The sequence below is a fragment of the Ambystoma mexicanum genome, chromosome 8 (genome assembly GCF_040938575.1).
Source record: "Ambystoma mexicanum isolate Mex_15411 chromosome 8, UKY_AmexF1_1, whole genome shotgun sequence".
Taxonomy (NCBI): domain Eukaryota; kingdom Metazoa; phylum Chordata; class Amphibia; order Caudata; family Ambystomatidae; genus Ambystoma; species Ambystoma mexicanum.
In genome coordinates, this window is record NC_090929.1 from 775,251,525 (window position 1) to 775,275,001 (window position 23,477).

At 50.0% G+C, this 23,477-nt stretch overlaps 1 protein-coding gene across 1 annotated transcript in view; it reads right to left on the reverse strand.

The window, feature by feature from the left end:
- MYPN (myopalladin) overlaps positions 1–23,477 on the reverse strand; it is a 1,604,598-nt gene that overhangs the window by 223,937 nt on the left and 1,357,184 nt on the right. Inside the window, exon 17 of the mRNA XM_069610599.1 lies at positions 4,000–4,207. Coding sequence (XP_069466700.1) covers positions 4,000–4,207 — 208 coding nt within the window. The remainder of the gene's footprint in view (positions 1–3,999; positions 4,208–23,477) is intronic.

The window sequence follows — 23,477 nt, forward strand, 5'->3', positions numbered from 1 at the left end:
CCCTCTGCCCAGTTCACCCCTCTACCTGCACTTAGCATGTGGACCTCCCTTGCAATCCCTGGCACTTGCCCTCCTGTCCTCCCCGTAGCACTCACCTAGCCCCTGTGGCCCTCATCCCCACCCCCTCCACTCCCCATTCCACTTACACTCTCTCCTCTTTACCCTGCACTTCCCTTCCCATCCTAGCACTTTGCATTTTGTGCAGATGACCGGCACTCCCGTCTCCCTCGCACTTCTTGTTAGGGCACTTGCACAATCTGATTGTCACAAAACCTAGTAGGACTGTTATTGTTATCTTTCTCTCTTCACCCTACCCCTTTTTTGTCTTGTGGCGCCTTGAAATACCATTTGTTCTATAGAGACCTTACAAGTATCCAATACATAAACATAAAATAACAAATACATTAATAAAGGTAACAAAACAAAAATTAAGGTAACAAAACAATGATTTTCCACACCATGACTCACCATGACCAGACTACTGACGATAACCCCACTTGGGACGCATCCATTTGCACAATGAACAAATCATTAAAATTGTGCCTGAGAAACAGGAGGGTATCACCAAGGGAGCTATTCAACACTTAAAGGCCTTCACTGTAGTATCTGTCGATTGGATGTAGACAAATCGCCAGAACGATGAAGGTGGAAATAAAGCATTGGTAAAAGCCCTCTTATCCGAGAAAAGTGTTTAACTCCTACTTTGTATTGGGGGGTCAGGATGTTCTGGATGTGTTCCACATTCACCTTTTGTTGGATGAACTGTTGCTTAACTGACTTGGAAGACTAGGTACTTGACTGATGGAAGAGCAAGGTGACTTTGTTGGATTGGCCTTAAGCCTCGCCTTTCTGAGAACGCGGGCGACCAGATATGGATGTCTCATGTGGCCCACCCAAATCAAGCTGTATATGAGAATTTAATCCGAAATAGGCTGCTGCAATCCCTTGGTGATGTTGAAGTACTCTATCCATCACATTCTGAAAGGTAGTAGTTGTTCCAAGTATTCAGAAGGGCAGAATATGAATTGGAGGAGGCCCATATGTGTGACAAAGGCTGTTTTCTCTTGATCCTCTCTGGAAGGGGGATCTATCCTTTCCTTAAGTCAAAGGTTGGAGAAATACGTTGCTGAGCTAATCTAAATCATTTAATTGACTGATGGCATTGGGAAGGCATAAAAGCAAGATATTTCTATTTACCTTCTTGAACTCCTACCGAGCTAAGGTACAAGGACAACCAAGGCTGACCAGTGACGTTATGAGGCCTCTTTGACATTCTGGTCCATCCAGCATCTTCTTCCCCTCATCCTCCACAACCTTCCAATGAGCCTCAAGTCTTTGTGAAGCTCCTAGACTGACTAACTTTCCTTCAAGGGTCTTGATGAGGTGCATACATCTGTGGGTCCAGCCTGGACAATCTACAAAGAGACTGTCAAAGTGCTTTGGGTAGGTCTGCATATCCTGTGTCTGTTTATATTGGTTAATGGCTCTGAGGTTTTCTCTCTTTCCCCAGTCTTCAGGTGCACCACCAAATGTGGTAATTCTGTCTTACACTAGGGCTTGGGCCAATTTACATGGTATACATGGGAGGAATTCCATCAATCTTCCTGAAATAGACAGAAGGTAAAGTTTTACTGAAAATGTGTGTGACTTGGGGGGCTCATTCCATTTTGTCAGCAACTTACCCTTTGAGGTTTAAAGGGAGACAAGTGCAAGATTGTCTACTTTGAACCTTCTTAGTTTGGTTTTTTGATTATGCATTCAAATTCTCCTGGTAGATCTGTAAATGTTGTTGGGACACATTGCAGATCAAGTGAAACTCTAAGGTTTCAAATTCCGTTGTTTTTTTTTTTAATCTGCCCAGCCTTCGATTAGGATATTTCAGGGTTTTCTTCCATAGATCCATTTGAATGGCAAGAATCCAGTGGACCCTTGGGGTGCTTTGATTGCTATGAAGAGGTCTAGGATAGTTGTTCATACTAGTTCTTTTCATCCTCTGATACCGATTTTCTGCGGAGGTCCATTAGGTTGATACAGAGATTTAGAGGGTATCTATTTGCAACAGCTATTTCAACTCGCTCAGGAGTTTAGGCCTAAACTGGGTCTAGACAGTGACCATTCCCTTCAGATGCCACCCATATAAAGTACAGCACAAGATGTCTCAAAATGTATTCTGTGGTGTTCAGTAGCATAGAGGCGCCCTTGGGTGAGGGGTAGCATAATCTAGTTAGACTAGGATTTAGCGGTTCCCAGCTGTCGTATGACTCGGGGGAAACTATCACATCCATTCCAAATCCTGGAGAATGCAATATCGATGGTAGGGATGGTTTTGCCTAGATATTTTTTCAGCACAAAGTGCATTCCAAGCAGTATTTCTGAATTTGTTGGTGAACCGCTGGCCAAACGTAGCAACTAAGGACATTGTCCTGGGTCTTCATTTTCCCTTACTTTCCGGCTTAGAGTTGAGTGGACCAGATCAAGAACAGCTTTAATGAAAGATGGGGTTACGAACATCTGATATCTAGTCTGCCCACACTCATTTGCATTATTCATTACTTGGTACAATGGATGATATTGATTTGTTGTTATTCAAGCTTCCTAGGAGTAGGAGCTTCTCCCTTAAAAGGGCAGTGACCTTAAATGGCTTGCTGTGACTGTCCTCGGCAAGGACTAAGTGGGGGAGAGAAAGGGTCCTCTCATCACCAGCCGCTGATTTATCATCCGCTAGCTAGGAAAGGTACCTAGCCCCATGTTCATCTAAATAAATGTCTACATAGGTAAGCAGAGGACTTTGTCATAACAGAAATATAGATGGGTCCAGGACAATCCGAGGTCTCTAGCCATAACTGAAAAGATGCAAGCTTGAGTGCTGGCTTTAGTCTTCATTCTTGCACTTGTAGTTTTGTTTAACAACTGGTTCAATTATTTTACTGGCTGGGTTTGAGTTGCGGGTTTTAGTATCACCACAACACCATGTACCGCATGCAGTAATTACCGGGTGCAGTATTAGTGCATGCAGTAATACCGGATTCTAATGGAGTCCTATTGGTCTCCATAATAGGGAATAATGGCAAGTCTGCATAACTTGTAATTAGGAAGACCTATCGATCCACCCGGTAATTACTGCATGTGGTACCAAGTAACAAGTTTGGAGATATTAGGGTGTGTAATGACTCCAAACTCGTAATCAGGCCTACTAGACTTTTTTTCCTCAGTGTGGGTTTCTTAAATTATTCTCTTTTATGTAGCTAATATTTTCATATCAGTTGTGCACCAACCCTTCCAGACTCTCACACACTGCACAGAAAGCTGGTCTTGGAAAAACACAAACATGCTATGTTGTCTGTTTTATGTTTGATACTGGGACTCATTCTAAGTCGACCGGTATGGTAAAAAAGCGCAGGTATTCGGGGATACCGGGCGACTATGGGTTTGCCGGTGGGATATCTGGGTTACCTCCAGCTAAAAGCCCTCAATACCGGCAAAAGAGCAAATCCCCTCATGCAGTCCTATGGGACTCCATGAATGGGGATTTACACCACCACTCGGAATCCAACCCCAATGACGCGGGACTGAGTGTCAGAAATGATACCTACTTTTGCTGGTATCCTGGGGGCTATACCCCAGAATACAGGCAGGGTCAGAATGAGGCCCACAATTCTTAAATACATCGGATTGCTAATCAAGAACAATACCATTAGCAAAATTGTGTCAGACTTGTAATTTGGCAGATTCAAACAGTGCCAATAGGCAATGTTTGTGTTAATAGTGCTGAGAAAAAAAAGAAAACAGACCATAATTTGTCATAATCTAGTAGGGAAATTTAACAATTTAAATTGAAAATTAGGCCTTTGGCTGAAAGCGTGTAACATTAACTTTGTTTAGTGTTTATTATAATATCACCATTAGAGGCTTCATATGGCATTTCCTTTTTTTAAAACAATAACATTCTGTACCCTCAAAATATCATATCTACTGCAAGACTATATTAATAAGGCTTACCAACAACACTAAGCTGCAGGGTAAATGAATTCTGCCCAGCCTTGTTTGTTGCAATGCATGTGTATGTTCCAGCATCTTCTTGCATGAGAGGATCAATGAGCAAAGAGTAAATTCCATCCTCTTTGACCAGCAGTCTGTGTGTTTCATCCTCCAAGACGGGTCTCCCATTCAAGAGCCACAACAGGTCTGGCGTTGGTAAACCACTGATCTAATGAGACAGAAAATAGTGGGGAAGATGAGCAAACAAAAGAACGTAACCATTTAGTTTCCCTGTCTACTGTGCATTATTATTGTCTTTTCAAATTTACTTCTGACTGTACTGAATGTTTATACTGTGTTCCTTTGATCGAGCTTCCACAGTTAACAATCACAATTCTAACTTAGCACACTGGACGGAGGCGCTAGCTAATCAAGGAGCTTGGAATGTGGGCAGTATCCTCTGGTTTAAGCCTGTGTTCTGAGCTCCCCCAAGGCTGTGTGCCCCTTTCCATATGCCTCACTTGTTAACCCTGCCCCTCATACAGCCTTTGCAACCTGCGAGTAATAAAAATACAGTTGTACGCTTTCAGTGTTGATTACGTCATCAGACTCCTCTTGCAGACACGGCATCGCCTGACAGGAAATCTTTTGTTAATCGACTAAGCCATTAGCACCCGTGTGTGGTTATTCGCAGGTGAAAATAGCAATATGATCCTCAGCATTTGGCCGACCCTCTCGGTGATGGCACCGCCTCCCGCATTAAGGAACCCTCTTTTCCCTCGGGCCCATAACCTAGTTGGCAGGCCATTATCTGCAGTGTCGCCCGTCACCTCAGGTCATATCACCTCAGTACAGTCAGGAGTACATATGTTATGTATATACTTTTCTGAGCCTTCCCATTCATGCTCTTATCATCCCTTCCTCCCTTGCTGGATATTCCTGTAATAAACAGCTGGTCTGACTTCCAGCCAATTAGTCCTCATCCTGCTCCTTCCTAACATCATGAAAATACAGAGTCCTTCTGTTGGCAGGAATCTCTCCAGGCATTGTGTTCAGTGCCAGTGGAGGACCCTGACCCAGCTAAGTAGGCTCTTGTGACTGCTGATTGCCGTAAGGGAAGGTTGGTCGAGCCACCCATGTAAAAATTTAAAATGACTCACTGTAGTGACTAACATACTCTTAGTCCGTAGTCCCCTGTCCTCCATACCACATGGGCGTCCCTCACTAGGGACGGGAGACAGAACCTTGTTCACCAGAAAAAACATTCTTCCCTTTTAAATTTAGAGGTGCGTGGGGGCCACAGGTGCCACTCCTAAGTCCCCATTAACGCGTCAACAATATTAACATTGACTAATGACACCAGTATTATTAGGGGGGAGGATGGTGGGACGTATGGAGGAATGGGCACTATGGACTAAGAGTACATTAGTCACTACAGTGAGTAACTATTAATTACTCTTATGTCCCATCCCCTTTCCTCCATACTGCATGGGCAATTACAACTGAATGTAGCCCCAGGGTGGAGAGGAGACCCTCCTTAATAAAACAGATGGCTTAGAAATGCCTGCCAGAAAGCTGCATCTAATTTAGAGAGGGCGTCCAACAGTAGTGCTTACAGAAAGCTGAAGGGGTGGCCAAGGTGGCTGACCTGCTGATGACCTGCCACAGGACCTGCCGCTGGAAGGTGATGGCCATGGCCTTGGCTCTGATAGCGTGGGCGTGCATGTTAGCTGCAAGTGGTTGTGCTGCCCCTCGCAGGCTTCCTTGATGACCAAGACCATCCACCTTGCTATAGAGGCCTTGGATACCTGATAACCGGGTCTTGACCCCCCCTAAAGGTGACAAAAAGGGTGGAAGCCCTTGGTCCTGTCCAGATAGAATTTCAGAGCGCGTCTGACATCCAGACAGTGCAAGACCCTCTGAACCTCGTCTCTAGGGTCGCCAAAAAACATGGGTAAGTCTATTGCCTCGTTTAGATGGAACGCAGAGGATACCTTAGTTAGGAATGCATGGTGTGTTTTCGGGACCACCTTATCCTTGTAAAAAGTAGTATACGGTTCTGATGCCACCACAGCCTGGATCTCGCTGACTCAGCGAGCAGAGGTGAGACCCACAAACAGAGCTGTTTTAATAGTGACCAGCCTGATGTCTGCGGACGCCATTGGCTTGAACGGTTTGTGTGTCAAGGTGCCCTTCACTACATTGAGGTACCACACAGGGTGTGATTTCTTGATGGGCAGGTAGAGCCTGGTGAGGCCTGCCAAATGTCGCTTGAACACAGGATTGGAAAAGGAGAATACCTCCTCCTCCGAGTTTCTGAAGGCCCCTATGGCTGCCAAATAGGTGCATCATGTGTCCACCTGCACCCCTGAGTGTGCAAGGTGTGCAGAGAAGGAGAGCACATTGTCCAATATACACGTAAGGGGGTGGATCTCTTTAGAGTCTGTCCAGTGACAGAACCTAGTCCATTTACTCTTGTACTGGCTCCTAGTATTCTTGCTCCTAGCACCTTGAATGATGTCCAAGTTAGCCTGTGATAGGCTCAGGTGCTTCAGTGTGACCTGCTCTGGAGCCTCGCTGCAAGGTCCAATTTCTGTGGAGCGGGGTGGATGACCCTGCCCCCCTGCTGTGCAAGAAGATGAGCTGGGCCTGTCTGCAGGTGAATGGGTGGCCTGTCCGAGAGGCTGAGAAGCTCTGAGAACCACGGTCTCCGCCGGCCACCACAGAGCTATCAGAATGATGCCGAGGTGACATGATTCCTTTATCTTGCAGATCACCCGGTGGACCAGGGGTGTGGGAGGGAAGGCATAAGCTTGTTCCACTATATCTAGAATGCATTGCCCAGGGAGCTGGGGCCATGCCCCTTCCAGGACGCAAACTGCTGGCACTTCTTGTTGTCCCAGGAGGCAAAGAGATCCACCTGAGGATGCCTCCATTTGCTGAAGATTTCCAGCAGCACCTGATCGTTCAATTGCCACTCGTAATTGTCCGCTCCCAGTCTGCTGAGTATGTCTGCTTCCAGGTTGGACTCCCCCGGAAGGTGGATGGCTGTCAGGTAGATATTGTTCACGAGGGCCAACTCCCACATGCTGATCGATAGGCTGCACAGTGGAGGGGATCTGGTCTCACGCTGCTTGTTGACATAGTACATGCTGGTGGAGTTGTACGTCTGGATGAGGACGACCTTGCCCCCAATGAGCGGTAGGAAAGCTTTGAGAGCTAGCCAGATGGCTTTCAGCTCCAGCCAGTTAATATGAGACTCCTGCTCCTGCAGGGTCTAGACTACATAGACACTGTGGTTGTCCAAAGTGGCCCCTCAGCCTTCCAGGGAGGAATCAGTGGTGATGGTGACCTGTGGATCGGCTGCCGGAAGGACTAGCCCGTCCACAGGTTGCAGTCCCTGGACCACCATGTGAGATCCGGGAGGAGAGAAGGAGGAATGCTGACAAGCTCCACTTGGGAGCCCCTCTCCTGATTCCATGAGGCTGCGACTGCAGCTGTAATCTCCTCATCTTGAGTCTTGTGTGGGGTACGGCCAGTAGGGCTGCTGCTATGATACCAAATAAGTGTTGGTACCACTAAGCCAAGGTCACATCTCGGGTGAGGAAGTGAGTGGTGGACCTCTTGATGGCCGTGATCTTGTCCTCCAAGGGGAAAACTGTCTTGGAGCTTGTGTCCCAGATGAGGCCCAGGAAGGTCAGGTTCTGCGTAGGCTGCAGCTGAGACTTCTTGAGATTGATCGAAAATCCCAGTTCGTGGAGTGTGACCAAAAGGGGAGAGGAAGTGTAATGCACCGCCTCTGCAGATCTCGCCCTGATGAGCCAATCGTCCAGGTACAGATAGACGTGCTGGCCCTGCATTCATGAGCCTGGTACATACCCTGGGGGCTGAATTGAGGACGAAGGGAAGCTGCCCCAGCGAGATGGAATGCACTACCTTTAGACCTTAGAATTTGTGTGACACTTCAGTTATTTAAGAATAAACTTAAGACACATCTATTTAAATAAGGTGTCCATCCAACTCCTACAATCTGACTGCCTGCTTTTTGGCCTCATTACAAGTACTCCGGTCCAGACTTAACGCTGCCGGTATAACCATACCGGCACCGTTTCCAAGACCGCCAAATTATGACCTGTGGACCTGGAAATAGCACCACCATAAACCGCCACCGTGGAGTGTAAGCACCCGTAACCTTCGCCTGCAGGGAAACCCCTCTGTTACCGGCAATACTAAACACAGCGAGCATCACAAGTAGCACAGACATGGAAACACTGCCACAAAAATGGCGCTAATACTGTGACCACGGTGGCGGTACTGCCGCCACCGCAAACATGACATTAAATAGTGCCCGGTGACCTGAATCAGGGCACAGGTGCACCAAATCAGCCCAGCGGGACCCAGTAGGCCAATGGAAGCCTACAAAAGGGCCACACCCAGGCCAACTCCAAACAGAACCATGCAGGCAGCAGCTCTAGTAGCATTGGGACTGGGCCTACTCAACCAACAGGCAGCACAGCACATGATGGCAGTAATGGTGCAGAGGAGGAGGCAGAGGCGTAGGAGGCGCAGGCGGCAACCAGATAACTCTGTTACCATGGCAAACCCCATTGTCCAGCCGGCTCCACCCCGCAGGCAGCCTGCAATAGCACGCATCAGGGCCTCACCCTGGAACCTTACCCCAGGACAGATCCACACATTATACCAGCTGGACCGTCCAACAATCCTGTACATCACCACCATGATAGAGGACAACATCAGCTACCACATAGACACCCCACCGCCCCCCCCTCCTGAAGGTTGTGTCTGTACTGCATTTTCTTGGCACCAGAACCTATCAACACACAGTTGGTGAGCTGCACAGCCTATCACAACCCTGTTTCTCTAAAATCCTGGTACAGGTACTGGATGCCCTGTTGCACCATGTGTCTGAACAGATTGCCCTACCCCATACCCTTCCCCAGGTCATTGCCACCAAGTTGGCCTTCCATGCCATTGCAGGCATGCCAAATTGCATAGGTGCAGTTGACTGCACCCACATCGAGCTGACAGTACCACGTGCAATCGAGATGGTGTTCCCCAATAGGAAACTGTACCACTCACTGAATGTACAGATGGTATGTGATGCCACAGAAGTGATAACACATTGCTGCGCACGTTTCCCGGGCTCAACACATGACTCAATAGTACTGAGGAATTCCACATTGCCACGGTACATGGAACGCTATGCTGGACAAAGAACATGGCTATTGGGTGAGTACAGCTGCCAATGCACCGGCCCTGTGGAAGGGGTTTGTGTGTGTCCAGGGCAATGAGAAATGTGAGTGGGCTGCTGTGACTGAACATGCATCACCCCCCGCCCATTAACTGAATAGACAGCACAACCCAAACATCACAAAGCAACACATGACAGGTTGCCACAGTGTGCCTGTACACACCCTGCCACATGACACACACAGCCTATACTGCTGCTGGCACATACACCTGGAGCCAATACATACCCCACCCACAATATGCAGCACTGCCCTCCCAATGCACATGATTCCTGCACATGAGACATCCTGCTTCGACTACATCATCACAGTCGACTGATTGACTCTGCCATGTGTGCACATCACTGCACAATGCCATACCTACCAGCCAATGTCACCCAGAGGGCAAAGTACACATGCACACCAATGCGTTGGTCAATGTCCAGTTGCCAACGTCCACTACAATGACCAAAGAATGGTAATCACCCACCGGTCCAACCACTGCATGCCACATTTGCATGCATGAACAATAACACAAGATTGCACTGCATCTGATGAAGACATGATACAACAAACACTGACATGTCCCCCACATCTAGGTGATGCTGGATATGCACTCACGCCATGGCTGATGACGCCTGTACAGAGGCCAAGGAACAGGCATGAAGAGGCGTATAACAGGGCACACGCCCGCACACGTGGCATGATTGAGAGGACATTTGGACTACTGAAGGCCTGGTTCCGCTGTTTGAGCAGATCTGGCGGATCACTGCTGTACAGCCCAGTGAAGACGGGTAAAATTAAGCTCGTTTGTGCCATGCTGCACAATCTGTGCCTGCTCAGGAACATTCCGATGCCCCCAGACGCATATGATGAAGATGGGGATGGAGATGGAGATGGGGATAGGGGTAGGTTTGGGGATGGGGATGGGATGGCTCAACCTCCTCCTGGGGGTCCACTAGGTGGACAACGAGCACGGGATGCACTGATTTGCATTTACTTTTGAGAGACTGCACATTCACAGCATTGCATGGATATGCCGATGCCAGTAAATAAATTGTTGTACTGCAAATGAAATGATGGATGCCCACTCATGAATGTGTTTTTTTCAAATGATGATATATTCATGACATTACAACATGGATGGAGATGCAATGGTTAGGGAAGCTGTACAACCGTGCCCACCCACCACCCAAACGTACCCACCCCCAGCCAGGCCCCAATACACAAACCCCCTAATGGACCTCCCCCACCACCCAAATGTACACACCCCCAACCAGGCCCCAATACACAAACCCCCGAATGGACCTCCCCCACCACCCAAACGTAACCACCCCCTCACACCCTTCTAGTCCCCATGTGTCCTGCAGTGCCTAACACACATGCCATCATTTCCGTGTGCGCTTCGGGGCTTGAGCATCCTTGCCCGAGGGCCCTGTTAGCCGACTCGAGCGCCTCTGTGGACTGGCAGAGGTGGAGCTGGATGGGGTGGTACTAGTGGATGGCACTGAAGCTGGGATTGGTGGCAAATGTGCTGGCCAATCAACATGCACTCAACAATCCTCCAAGTTTTGTCATTGCCCTCCCGCACATGGCGTGCCAGAGTCACTATTGTGCTGGAGAAGCGTCCAATGGACCTTGAGAGGCGACGTACAGATGTGCTGTAGCTTTGCCTCTGCAGCCTGGATTCCTCAAGCTGCCTCTCCACCAGCTGGGTGAGGGTAGCCTGCTGCTCCTCCATCTGCTGCATGCGGGAATTGAGCTCAGCCATTGAGGGGGTAGCTGACCTCATTGGACTGTGGAGTGATGTGGGGCTGAACTCCAGCTCATGGAACAATGCCAAGTCATCCAGGGTGGGCACCTCCCCCTGTGGCCCTGTATCAGACTGCAGTGCCGGGGCACTGTTGTCGCTATATGCTGCCTCCTCTGCACGGTAGACACTTTCTGGGGTGGGTTGTGTAGGCATGATGGGTGCCCGTGGCACCTGTGTTGCATCAGGCAGCGTGGAGATGGTGGAGATGTTGGTGATGGTGACCGGCACATGTGTAGCAGATGCTACTGGGGGCAGAGATGCAGAACTGCTGGCAGCATCCTCCTGGGCAGGGGTGCTGGCTTGCACATGTGCAGGAGCTGATTGCCTGGGCTGTTCTGCTGTATCACTGTCACTTGATATGTCTGTGGGGACTCAGAGGGCATGCAATTAGGTGTGTGGTGGTGCCTGATGGGTGCATCACATGCATCAGACAGGTTGATCAGTTAACAGTAGCATTTACATGCATATGCTTGTCGACGGACATGTATTGTAGTGATGTAGATCGTCATCTGGATCATGATTGTGTCCTTTGGGCCACTCATGCACTGGCTGGGGAGTGGGGGTTGTTAATGGGTCGTTTGGGCCACTCGTGCACTGGTTGGGGGCGGGGAGGTTGTTAATGGGTCCTAGGGCCACTCCTGCCTCAGCATCCCTGATCCCATGGATGCCCTCAAGGTGGAGGACACTGCTGCAGCGCTCCTCCCAGTGGGGAAAGGGACCCTCCATCTGTCCCACTGCTGTGTTGGTGGTGTGTAGAGATCAGGTTCCGCACCCTCAGCCTGAGGTCATCCTACCTCTTGTGGCAGTCCTTGACACTCCTCGCAGTCATGCCCACAGTGGTGCACTTGCGTGCTGCTTCCGCCCACACTTCCTTCCTGTGCTGCTGTGTAGCACGCCGTTGATCAGCACTAAACAGCATCTCAGCATGCTGCACTATATGGTTGACCAAAACAGTTAGCTCCCTCTCACTAAAGCGCTGTTTGTGCTGCCTCTGGGCTGGAATCCTGGCAGACATGCTGGTGGTCCTTTTTGGCTTCTCACTGTGTGGATTCTGTTTGTGCAGACTCTGGATGGCAATGGATTGTGCCTCTCTGTTTCCGGTTTTGGCAATCATGGTATTTACGCTTCCGTGTCCATGGCGACGGCGGCGGACACGGTTTTTACGCTACTTGTGGCACCACTATGTCCATTTCCGTGGGTGTTTCCGTGGCGAAGGTGACACCATTTCCGCGTCCGTGTGGTGCGCGCGACCGACAGCACGTAATCGGCCGATCTTTCCACAATCGCCGCCGTGGAATCACCGCATTCCGGACCGGAAAAATTGTAATGAGGACTCCTGTCTGTCTTTGGCGCCCGTAAGCCTCCGAGCCACTCTGGTTGCGCCTAATAAATAACAAAGTAAAAAGTAAAGAAGGGTAGCACCTTCTATTGTAAATGGCAGCCCATAATCCTGAATCGCAGACAGGAGAGATGTGGCTGCCAAATCAGGACGGGTAAATAGGCGTCCTTCAGATCCAGGTAGCACATCCAGTCTCCTCTGCACAATGTCTCTGCAATGAGTGCTGGCGTAACCATCTTGAATCTTTGAAGAGGGAGGGAGAGGGTGAGGGTGGAGAGGTCCAACACAGCTCTCAGGCCAGCCTGGTTCTTCTTTAGTATGGTGAAAATCCTGGAGTAGAAGCACAATCTCTGCTGGGAGGCTGGGACTTCTTCCACTGCCTGGCTCTCGACGAGCGACTGAATTTCCGCCAACAGAATTGCTGTCCCAATCTGTGGGAGTGGAGGGGAGTAAGTATCAGAGGAAGGGATCGGTAGGCGGTACCCCATTGATACTACAGAGAGGATCCAGGGGTGCATGAACTTCTGATGCCAAAACTGTGCGTGAAGGGCAAGCCTGCCCCCCAGCAGAGACTTGTGGACCTGAAGGGGCGGGTCATGCCTTCTTTCCCTCTTAGGCTGTTGCGGAGGAGGGGGACTGAAAGAAGCCCTTGCTGCCCCCCTTTTGTTGTTTGCGCCAGTGTCGACTCAGAGAACGGTCAGGCTGCCTGGACCTATGTTCTTGGAAGCCACGGAACCCCCTGAACATCCGCCCCTTGTCGGAGCGTTGATATGACTGGGTGTACTCCTTGGGCGTGGCCTTTGTAAGGATAAAGACTTAGCAGTTTGCTAACTGTTTTTTTTAATCTAGCTCCTCATTGGCGTGGAGTGAACGAGGTCGCCACCATCGAATGGAAGGTTCAATATGCTCTGCTGGACGTCTGGGTTGAATTTAGTAGCCTGAAGCCAGGCATTCCTTCTCATGTCCGTGGCGATGCATATTGCCCGGCCAGAGGTGTCAATGTGGGCCACGGTGGATTCCATGATGTCTTGCGCCAACATTTTAGCCTCGGCCAGTCCCGCCTTGAAACATGACTGGCTCTGCACTGGAAGTTCTGGAATGAAGTCGGCTATTTCTCCCTAAGCCTCTGGTTAACTGCTGCCAGCAGGGCATCCGCGTTTTCTTGACGAAGATGCAGCAATGTATTGGAATAAAGCTTCTTCCCGTACACCTCTAAGATCTTCTCCTCCTTGCCTAACAATGACGAGGACGAAGTGGCCGAGAACAACTGAGGCTTTGAGTGGAGTGATGCCGCAGCAATCACGAAGAGTGAGGTTGAGGGTGGGCCGACAGCAAGAGTGGATCCCCCTCCATTTGCCTATACTTGGCGTCGAGGCGCCGATTGACAGGCTGGGCCGAGTGGGGTTTCAGCCACCCCTTTTTGGCCAAGGCGACAATGTCCTTCTGCATCGGGATCCCTGTTCTAGCTGTGGGGCTTAGAGTGAGGACCTCAGCAAGTACCCCCTTCTCCGGTTGTTCAACTTCGGGTTGAGGAAGGCCCAAGTACTCTGCCAGACCTGCGAGTTGTTCGTGGAAGGCCTTGGCTGACGATGGTGCGTTGGGGTCTTCTTCCTCTTCTGTATCCACCAGGGCATCTAGCTGGTCCAGAGAGTGTTGAGAAGTGCTGGGTGCCAAGGGCTGAGGTGTTGAGACCTGAGCCAAAGGCTGCAGCGGCGGCTGGTACGGAACTGCCTGAACTGTGGGAGGCAGGGGAGCTGGAATCGAAGGAGCCGGCGTGGGCAGCGGGGGCTACACCGGGTCCTGTGGTGCTGGAGCCATAGGAGGAATGACTATCGGCGTAGGCTGAGGGGCCGGAGGGAGCATGTCCCTGATGACATCCTTGAGGATGGCCCTCATCTGAGAAGATCTCATGAGTGTGAGGAACTTTTCGAAGAACCTGTCCTTGCAGGCCGGTGGGGTGACAGGTGATATTGACGGGATAGCTGGCGGCTGCTTGGGCTGGTGCATATTCTGCCTAGCTGGTTGCAGAGGAAACCTGTCCTGCGCTTCTGATGGATAAGCTGTAGGCCACGTACCTGGTTGGCACCAGTCCCACCTTGTAACTCGTTCTCCCACCTGCTCCATTCCTAGGGGCGGTATTGGACAATCAGACATCTTGTCTGGTACAGCGGCCATTTCGTCGAACTGCATGCCATGTGCCGAAGTCGTGGTGCTTGGCTCACTGGGCCCAGCCTCCTCCAGGCATCTTGACGGTGGAGCATGAAACCTACCCTGTACCTCAGGTCAAGACCTGGTAGGTGCGTCACCCTCGGCAGAGTCACTGGTAGTGCTGCGTGCAGGCACCCCCTCGGCCATGTTGCTGGTACAAGGGCATAGCCCCCCCGGGTATACACCCGGTAAAAGAACCTTGTGGTCCTCAGCACTGTCTCTGGAATGATCTAACAACCCCTCAACCTGACGGCCGGTAGTTGAACTAGCCTCGGTACCCGTGCTGGTGTGAGACCCTGAGAGGTTCCTCCCGTCAGGGCGTTTCCTTGGGAAGGAGCTGCCCTTGCAGGATGCACTGGAAAAGAGCGGCCCTCCCTTGGGCCTTGACTTATGTCTGACAAAGTCCTTTAAGTCCTCTGGAGGTGACTTCTCGAAGAGCTCCCTCCATCTGGCTAGTCTGTTCTTCAGAGCACATCAAGAAAGTGCGCTGCACGCGGCACAATCCTCCCATCCGTGGTCGGGGCCAATGCAGCGGGGGCAAAGAGAATGGGGATCTGATGTAGAGAAGAGCTCCTCGCAGGCTGGACACCTGCTGAAGCCCGCCAAAGTGGACATGCGCCGGTGAGGAGCATGGCGCCAGTGGACCGAGTACCTGATTGATAAAAGAAGACAAAAAAGACAGAAGAAAGTATCCGGGGAAGAGCCCGTAGTATTACATGGCCGAAATCAGACCCAGGAGCGCTGGTGAAATCGGCCTGTTCCCGTCGACGTGGAAAAGGGGACTGATGGGTGGCGCCGGTGGGTGGAGTCAGGGCCGCACCCCCGCGCGCCTCTAAACTTAAAGGGGATGAAGGTTTTTTCAGGTGAAAAAGGTTCTGTCTCCTGTCCCTAGGGAGCAACGCCATGCAGTATGGAGGAAAGAGGACAGGACGTAAGAGTACATCATTTGAATTGATTTAATAAACATTTATTTATTCAATGAGAACCACAAAAATAAATGTTATTTTTACGGTACAAGAACCCCTTTTAAAATCAAAATATGAATGATATTTAGCTATATTGCTGGATATATGGCGACACATGGTCCATGTTCAACGCTCCTGCGCTTTATTTAGGTTGGGAAATCTAGGGCAATCAAGAGTACGTACCACAGTTACATTGGTTTGATGACAATTATGTTAAAGATATATAAATTAAGGAACAACAACACAAATAACATCACATAGGAGAAAAAATGTAATCAAAAGGGGAAACAGATATTAGTATAAATCTATGTGACATCAATTAAAACGATATTGTGATGAATCTGGACAATTTGTACCTTCTTCCCACGGAGAAGCCACCCCCTTTGAGGATAGTGAGGTGAGCTTGCTACACAAGACCCTCCCTAGGGGTCTGGGCAAGTGAGACTTCACTGGGAGTGTCTCCCCTCTTGGGGACAAGGATTCCCATTCCAGAATAGAACTCCCAGTCCAAACCACCTTGTCTGCATATATGAATATGGAAAAGACTTCCATATCCCTCACAGCAACTGGATTTTACAAGAATACTTCTTTATCTCTCTTGGCTACTGGCAATGCTGAACACAGCCTTAATCCCCTGGTCAACGAAGAAAGACACAGTTTCAGCTATCGAAGCGACATGTATAAGAAGGGGACAAATTTTAAAGGGATCTTTGTGATAACTAAGCGCCCCGAAATTTTCACAAACAAAAATCTGAATATGAAAATCGCAGTATCATACATGCCAACCCTCCCAATTTAGGCGGGAGACTCCCGATTTTTTTGTGAAAAATATTTTTATTTTCCATGTTCTCCCGTCAAAAATAAATCTTTCCTCAATGCATTCCTATGGCAAAAATGTTGTCTCCCGATTTTTCAGACGAAATCTCCCTCCCAGGTGGGTCGAAATGTTGGCATGTATCCAGTATGCAGTGCTCACATAGATCACTCTTTCCCACATCCCCCATACCAGCTACCCCTTTACTTAAACATACTTCTTTATGGATCGATTACCTTCTTTACCCGACCTCGACTTACCTCCATCTCCTTGCAACATCAGTTCCCAAACCCAAAAAGTGGGTAGTAACTTCCGCTGCTGCGTCCTTTTTAAAAGAAAAAACATTATTATACCTGCAGTCATTGGAATGTAAATGGTTGACACCCCACAACCCCCGAACCCATTTTACTGTGTTTGCACATTGGGTTTTTTAAGCCCCAAAAACTCTCTGGTCACTTAGGATGTTAGTTCTCCAGCGTGAATCAGAAAGCCTCCTTCCTCTAGTGCCGGGACTCCAGTCACTGCCCCTCACACACTCCTGGTGTGGTCCTCCACCACAGAGGAACAAACACTTTAGATAGAAAGGAACGGGGCAGCCTTCCAGCACAGCTCCCTTCCCCTCTTATGGTCCGCTTCAGGGTGTCCCCCACTCCCACGCCATGCTGAAAGGTCCTCTGCTGCATGCATCGGCCTCCTGGTCCTTCTCCTGTTGATTCCCCCTGACACTGGGTTGGGTTTCATTTATACACCTGCAGCACCTAGACAGGTTGCAGGTGTGAATGATTATTCAGTCCTGCCTGACTCCCAGAGTGGTAAAAGAGCATAGTCTTCATTGCTCGCAGTTGCCTCTTCTTCGTCCCAGTACTGTCAAGTGCCAATGGTGGAGCAATGAAGGGAGATGGCTTATAATAGCCCATAAAGGTTGGGCTGGTTGTCAGTGGGGACAGGGGCATACCATGTCCAAGGGCACCCCACTCCGCATTCGCAAGGATCCTCCACCCAGGTGATCCTCCCCCACTTCTCCGACCCCAGGGTCAGGATCCTTTCCCTGGCCACCTATGCAGAGGATCTATAGGGTTCAGAAGTGAGAATACCCCCAGGTTTCTCAAAGAAGATGTATGCTTTATGCAGCAAAACAGGTTCACATGCAGTGGGAGCTCTTGAGGGTGGTGAACCCTCAGCGTGGGTGGACGTTTCTGTCAATGTTCTTTCCTCCAGAAGTAGTAAATCCCTCTTTAATGTGAAATGGGGCCTGGAAATAACAAATTATTTTGAAAGAGCGAGAGGCGGTTGGGATGAGTGCACAGATAAGTCAAAGGATCCCGTATCCACAGTCCCCCTGAATAAAAGTGGATGTGGACTGCAGGTTAGGAGTGATCAACCAGGAAATTATATTGTTTCAGACATTTACATTTTGGCCCCGGTATTGTCACAAGAACTGGTCTGACGTGTATGTTTTCCACCTGATTTAAAGGCAACTCCCAATATGAGAGTGGAATTGGGTGTAGAGGTTCTTCCTTCGCCACTCCAATTCCTGGAGGATATTGATGGAAAATCACCCGACTTATTTGGGCTTGTTGATTCACCTATATAAAATCCCGATCAAGTTAGTCAAGGCTGCTGAAGGTATTCATTCTAGCCCTTTTCACTGAAAGTCTGAGGGCTCATTGTCGCACACGCCCCCACATTATTCTAGGAATGGGTGAACACGGCTTGGCCGTGGCAGCTTTAGACTTGGTTTTAAAGTCTCTTGTTAGGTCTAACGAAAACATTAATCAAGATGTTCTTGATGTTAAGTGTGTTTTAAGATCTCTCAACACAAAAATTTCTTTTCATCAAAGGTTTTATTACTGCTAGGAACATGGCAGGTGGCACTGTCTGTCCCCATTCAACTCATGTGCATGGGAAAGATTTGCTTGTGGTTATTAATGAAAATTTGGTACAAGATCTAGAGAATGTTGGCACATTGTTGTCTGAAGTATCTACGCATGGTGCTGGTTTATCGAATTATTTGAGAGTAACAAATCAATCTGTGGGTCTGGAATCTGTTGCTGAGGTTCTGCAAAGTGTTCCGGTGGAGAGTGGTGTTGTGTTTGTGGATAATGGAGAGGTGGGTGGAGAGTTCTGCCCCTTTACCCTTATGTTGTGTTAAAAAGTCTAAAAATCAAAAAGCTATAAAAATGAAAAAACAACTGCGGTGCCAAGAAGTGTCTAAGGAATTTAAAATCACACCTTCTTGCTCTACAAGAAGGTGCTGTGTGGTCTAAACAAGGGGGAAAAGTGAAGCAAGCAGCGCGAAAAAACAAATAAATATGAATAATGAAATAACATGTGGTTCTGGGAACCAGGAAACTGGGCGGGATTAGCAAAGAAGAATTTTTCTTTCCTGCGACAGTGATCCAGCACTTCAACCTGTAACTAATTCGGGAGGTTCTGAAAATTGTATTGAAGAAGAGGGGGCTGACGAAATCGAGGAATTGAACTAGACTATGGAGAGGGATGCCTCACTGTTATTGACTGAGGGTATTGATATGGCAGCTGTGTTAGCCAAACCTTTTGTGATACACAAACTGGAATCAACAGTTAGGGGTGCTAGGAAAGGTTGTTGTAGGAATAATACAGGTGATATACAAAGAAGGGTTTGGAATTAATATAGGACCATGAACCAAGAAGTTACTGCTTTTATCTTGTGCTTTGAGCAGGTGTTGACTCCAATGATGAGACGACATTGAATGGAGCTAATGTGCTCGACTTATTCTCAAGTGTACCCTCTCTGAGAAGTGTGTATTGTGATATAATGTTAGTAGGTGTCAGGTTGTTCCTGAGGGCTCTGCAGCCCGCCCACATCGTTGTGTGGGCAGACCGCCATTGCGGTCTTAGTTCCCCGGACAAGGGGAAGTGACGTTGGGCTAGGGAGGGGGCTGGGGAACGTTGGGTCAGTTCCTGTACGACCCGTGAACAAAAAGGTTGCATGAAGCCCGGCTCCCGCGTGATACTTGTTCCCAGCGGTTTACGGGACCCGCGCAAAACCCTACAACTGGCGACGAGGGGTACATCGTACCCACTCGTATCCACAGGAGGCCCGCAGGCGAGCGGGTGCAGCGCGTCGGCGCACCTCCGCTCCGGAGGCCCGGGGGGGCCACGGAGGTCCGCGGTGGAGCGGCGTGGCGCGTCGGCGCTCCTCACGTGAACGGGGACCCGCCGGATAAGCCGCAGGCACGGAGTGCCGAGGAAGGAAGCGGCCCTTCGCAAGCACCACGTGGGCGCATTCGCGCTCTAAGAGGCGAATGCGGCGGACCCGCTGGCAGGTGCGGGCGCTGGTCCCGCCCCCCCGCCCCCTCTCAACCCGCAGTCGGCGGGAGGCCCCACGAAGTGCCAAGAACCCAGGGGACAGCATAAAAGGACACACAACAGCCCGCGAAGAGGCTGCACACCACCAACACGTGCTGAGGGCTACAGCACAGCACGACAAGAGTCTACAAAGGCTCGCCTGGCATCCACCGGAGCACTACAGCCACAGCGGACATGTCGGCCCCAGCGAGCCGCGTAGCCTCCTCATCTGACGGATCTGGAGCCGTGGCTGATGGCCCACAACAGGCACCAACATCAGGCACCGCCGCACAAAACTTACCCTTACCGGGCCCATTCGACGTCAGGGACACATCCAACCTAGGACCCAGATGGGTCATATGGCTCAGGGATTTTAAATTCTACACGGGGGCAATCGGCTTAACCGATGACGCGATGTTTAAAAACACCCTATTCATGACAGTAGGCCCCGCTGTCAGGGACATCGCAGGCGAACTGATGAACGTAGACACGGTCACCTATGGAGAACTGCATGGGTAACTATCAGAATACTTCACGGCCCATACAAACATTGACTACGAGCGCCATGTCTTTCATACTACTAGACAGGAAAAAGGAGAGTCCCTCGATAACTTTGTGATGCGCCTACGCATCAAGTTAAAGTACTGTGAATTCCATAAGTACTCAAATGATGAGGCACTAAGATCCCAAGTCATAGCCGGCTGCATCTCTAAGCCTTTCAGGAAGCAGCTGCTCCAGAAACAAAGGTCCCTCGAGGAAATCCTTGCACTTGCCAGGATGGAAGCCGCAGTTGAGTCGCAGCTCGACAGCCTAGGCAAGGTCACCATTCAACACCCGACACCGAATGCAGATGTGATTAACAGACTATATACTGCGCCATCACTGGGAGGGAAAGGAACAGATGCCACGTGCTACAGATGCGGGTTCGAGTATCCACACGTGGATGACTGCCCAGCAGTAGGACAAAAGTGCGCCGCCTGTGGCGGAATGGACCATTACAGAGCTGTCTGCAAGAATCCGCCGGGACAGGGACCCAGCAGACCGAGACAACAGGAGAGAAGGAGAAGCTCGCGACACAGCCCACCAGCAGGCAGAGGAGAAGAAGAACAGACGGGACCCCGGAGAGAAGAAAAACCTCGAAGGAGCTACTATGCCAGAGACGACAGAAGGCCATCTGATGGATCAAGGCGATCACAAAGAAGACGGTTCGTCCGGTACATTGAGATGAGATCCCCTTCAGGCAGCGATCTCAGTCGTCAGAGGACGATCAATGGAAAAAAGGGTACGTGTGGGCACTCAACAACGCCACAGCCACCCAACACAGTCCGACGCTCCTTTTACAAGTCAACAACACACCTCTGGAATTCCTCATAGATACGGGGGCGACAGTCAACATAATAAGTGAACAGGCGTACAACTCACTCACCAACCCCCCAAAGATCCGAAAGGCGTCAGTGGACATATACCCGTATGGAGCTACAACCCCGCTCCCATGCAAAGGGACAATATCAGCATGGTGCGTGCATAAATCGCACGCGGCGAAGATCACGCTACACATCCTGAAGAATGAAGCCAACAGCGGGTGCATCCTCAGCTTTAAGACAGCCGTCGAGATGGGTCTGGTGCACATACTGTATCAGCTTATGGTCCATAAATACTTCGCCAGGCCGGACGCCATCGAACAGACATTCCCCAATCTGTTCAAAGGCCTAGGAAAACTGAAACATCGAAAGGTACAGCTGCACATAAACCCGAGAGTACCGCCTGTCGCTCAGCACTATAGGGGCATTCCGGTAAACATACAACACCAGGTCGAAGAGGAGCTATACAAGCTAATCAAGCTCAACATCATTGAACCAGTCTCAGGGCCCACCCCATGGGTGTCCCCCATCGTTCCCGTCCCCAAAAAGTCACCAGACGGATCGATACGCCTGTGTGTCGACATGAGGAGAGCCAACGTGGCCATTGAGAGGGAAATGCATTAGGCGCCCAGGATCACTGACATGATACACCTCCTCCATGGGGCACAGGTTTTCTCTAAATTGGACCTCACGAAAGGTTATCATCAAATTGAGATTGCTCCCGAATCCAGGTACATCACGACATTCGTCACACACCTGGGTCTATTCCAGTATAAAAGGCTTAGCTTCGGGATATCCTCCGCAGCCGAAATCTTCCAAGAGGAAATACACCGAGTCATCAGACACGTGCCCAACTGCTTGAATTACTCGGATGACGTCCTCGTATTTGGAAAGACTAAAGAAGAGCACGACACAGCTCTCCACAGAGCCGGACTAACACTCAACAAGGCCAAATGCGAGTTCGGGAAAGGCTCAATGAGGTTCTTCGGCCACATATTCTCTGACAAAGGGATGCGACCAGACCCGGAGAAAGTTGCGATGCTCAACTCAGCCGCACCCCCGACGAACACGACGGAGCTTCGCTCCTTCCTGGGACTGGCCAGTTATTGCTCCAGATACCTAAAGGACTACGCAACCATCAGCAACCCGTTGCGCCTCTTAACGTGCAAAAATCAACCCTACACATGGTCCACAGATTGCCAAAAAGCGTTTGAGGCGATACGAGATGCCATTTCAAGGGCAGAGGACATGGCTTACTATGACGCCAAAAGGCACACGGAGGTAATCGTGGACGCCAGGCCCGTCGGTCTGGGTGCCATATTAACACAAATTGACCCACTGGAACCCGCAAAAGTATACATAGTCGCATACGCCAGCAGAAGCCTAACCCCGACAGAACAAGCCTACTCCCAGGCTGAAAAGGAGAGCCTAGCGGTGGTATGGGCATGCGAGTACTTCCACCTGTTCGTGTATGGCAAGGAGTTCACCATCATCACGGATCACCAGGCACTGCTTACAATCTACGGAGACCCCAAGTCAAGGATGCCACCAAGAATAGCCCGATGGGGTCTATGATTGCAGGACTACAAGTTCATCATCAAACATCGGCCGGGAAAAGAAGACAATCCAGCGGACTATCTGTCGCGCCACCCGACTGGCCCCGCCAACTCCCAACCATCCATCGCCGATGAATATCTCAATTATGTGGTCCACCACTTGCAACCATTACCAGTGGGGTGGGCAGACATCATAGCACACTCAGAACAAGACCCGGCTCTACGAATTGTACGACACTGCGTACAGGAAGACAGAAGGGCACACATGCGTCAATAGGCGCAGCACGAATCGGAAGAGATCCAAGAGGATATCAAACTAATAGACCATGTCCGGGACGAACTCTCCATTGTCGACGATCACGTAATATTAAAAGGGTGCAAAGTACTCCTCCCAAAGTCACTGTGCACCAGAACAATCCAGGTAGCACATGAAAGCCACCGAGGAGTGGTTGCCACCAAGAGACTACTAAGGGAAAAAGTGTGGTTCCCCAAGCTGGACATGATGGTGGAGGAAATTATAGGACAATGCACGACGTGTGCGCAGATAGCACCGCCTCCGCACCCAAACCCACTCCACATGTCGCCACTACCGAAACACGTATGGGAAGAACTGGCGGTGGACTTCTTTGGACCTCTCAGAAATGGCACCTATGTGTTAGTGCTAATAGATGAACACTCCAGATTCCCGGACGCACAAACTGTAGACAGCACGGCAGCCTCCAGTGTCATCCCGGTACTGGACCGCATGTTGTCCACATATGGAATACCCAGGATCATAAAATCCGACAACGGAGCGCCGTTCATGAGCACAGACTTCGAGAACTTTGCGAGGTATATGGGCTTCCACCATCGGAAGATAACTCC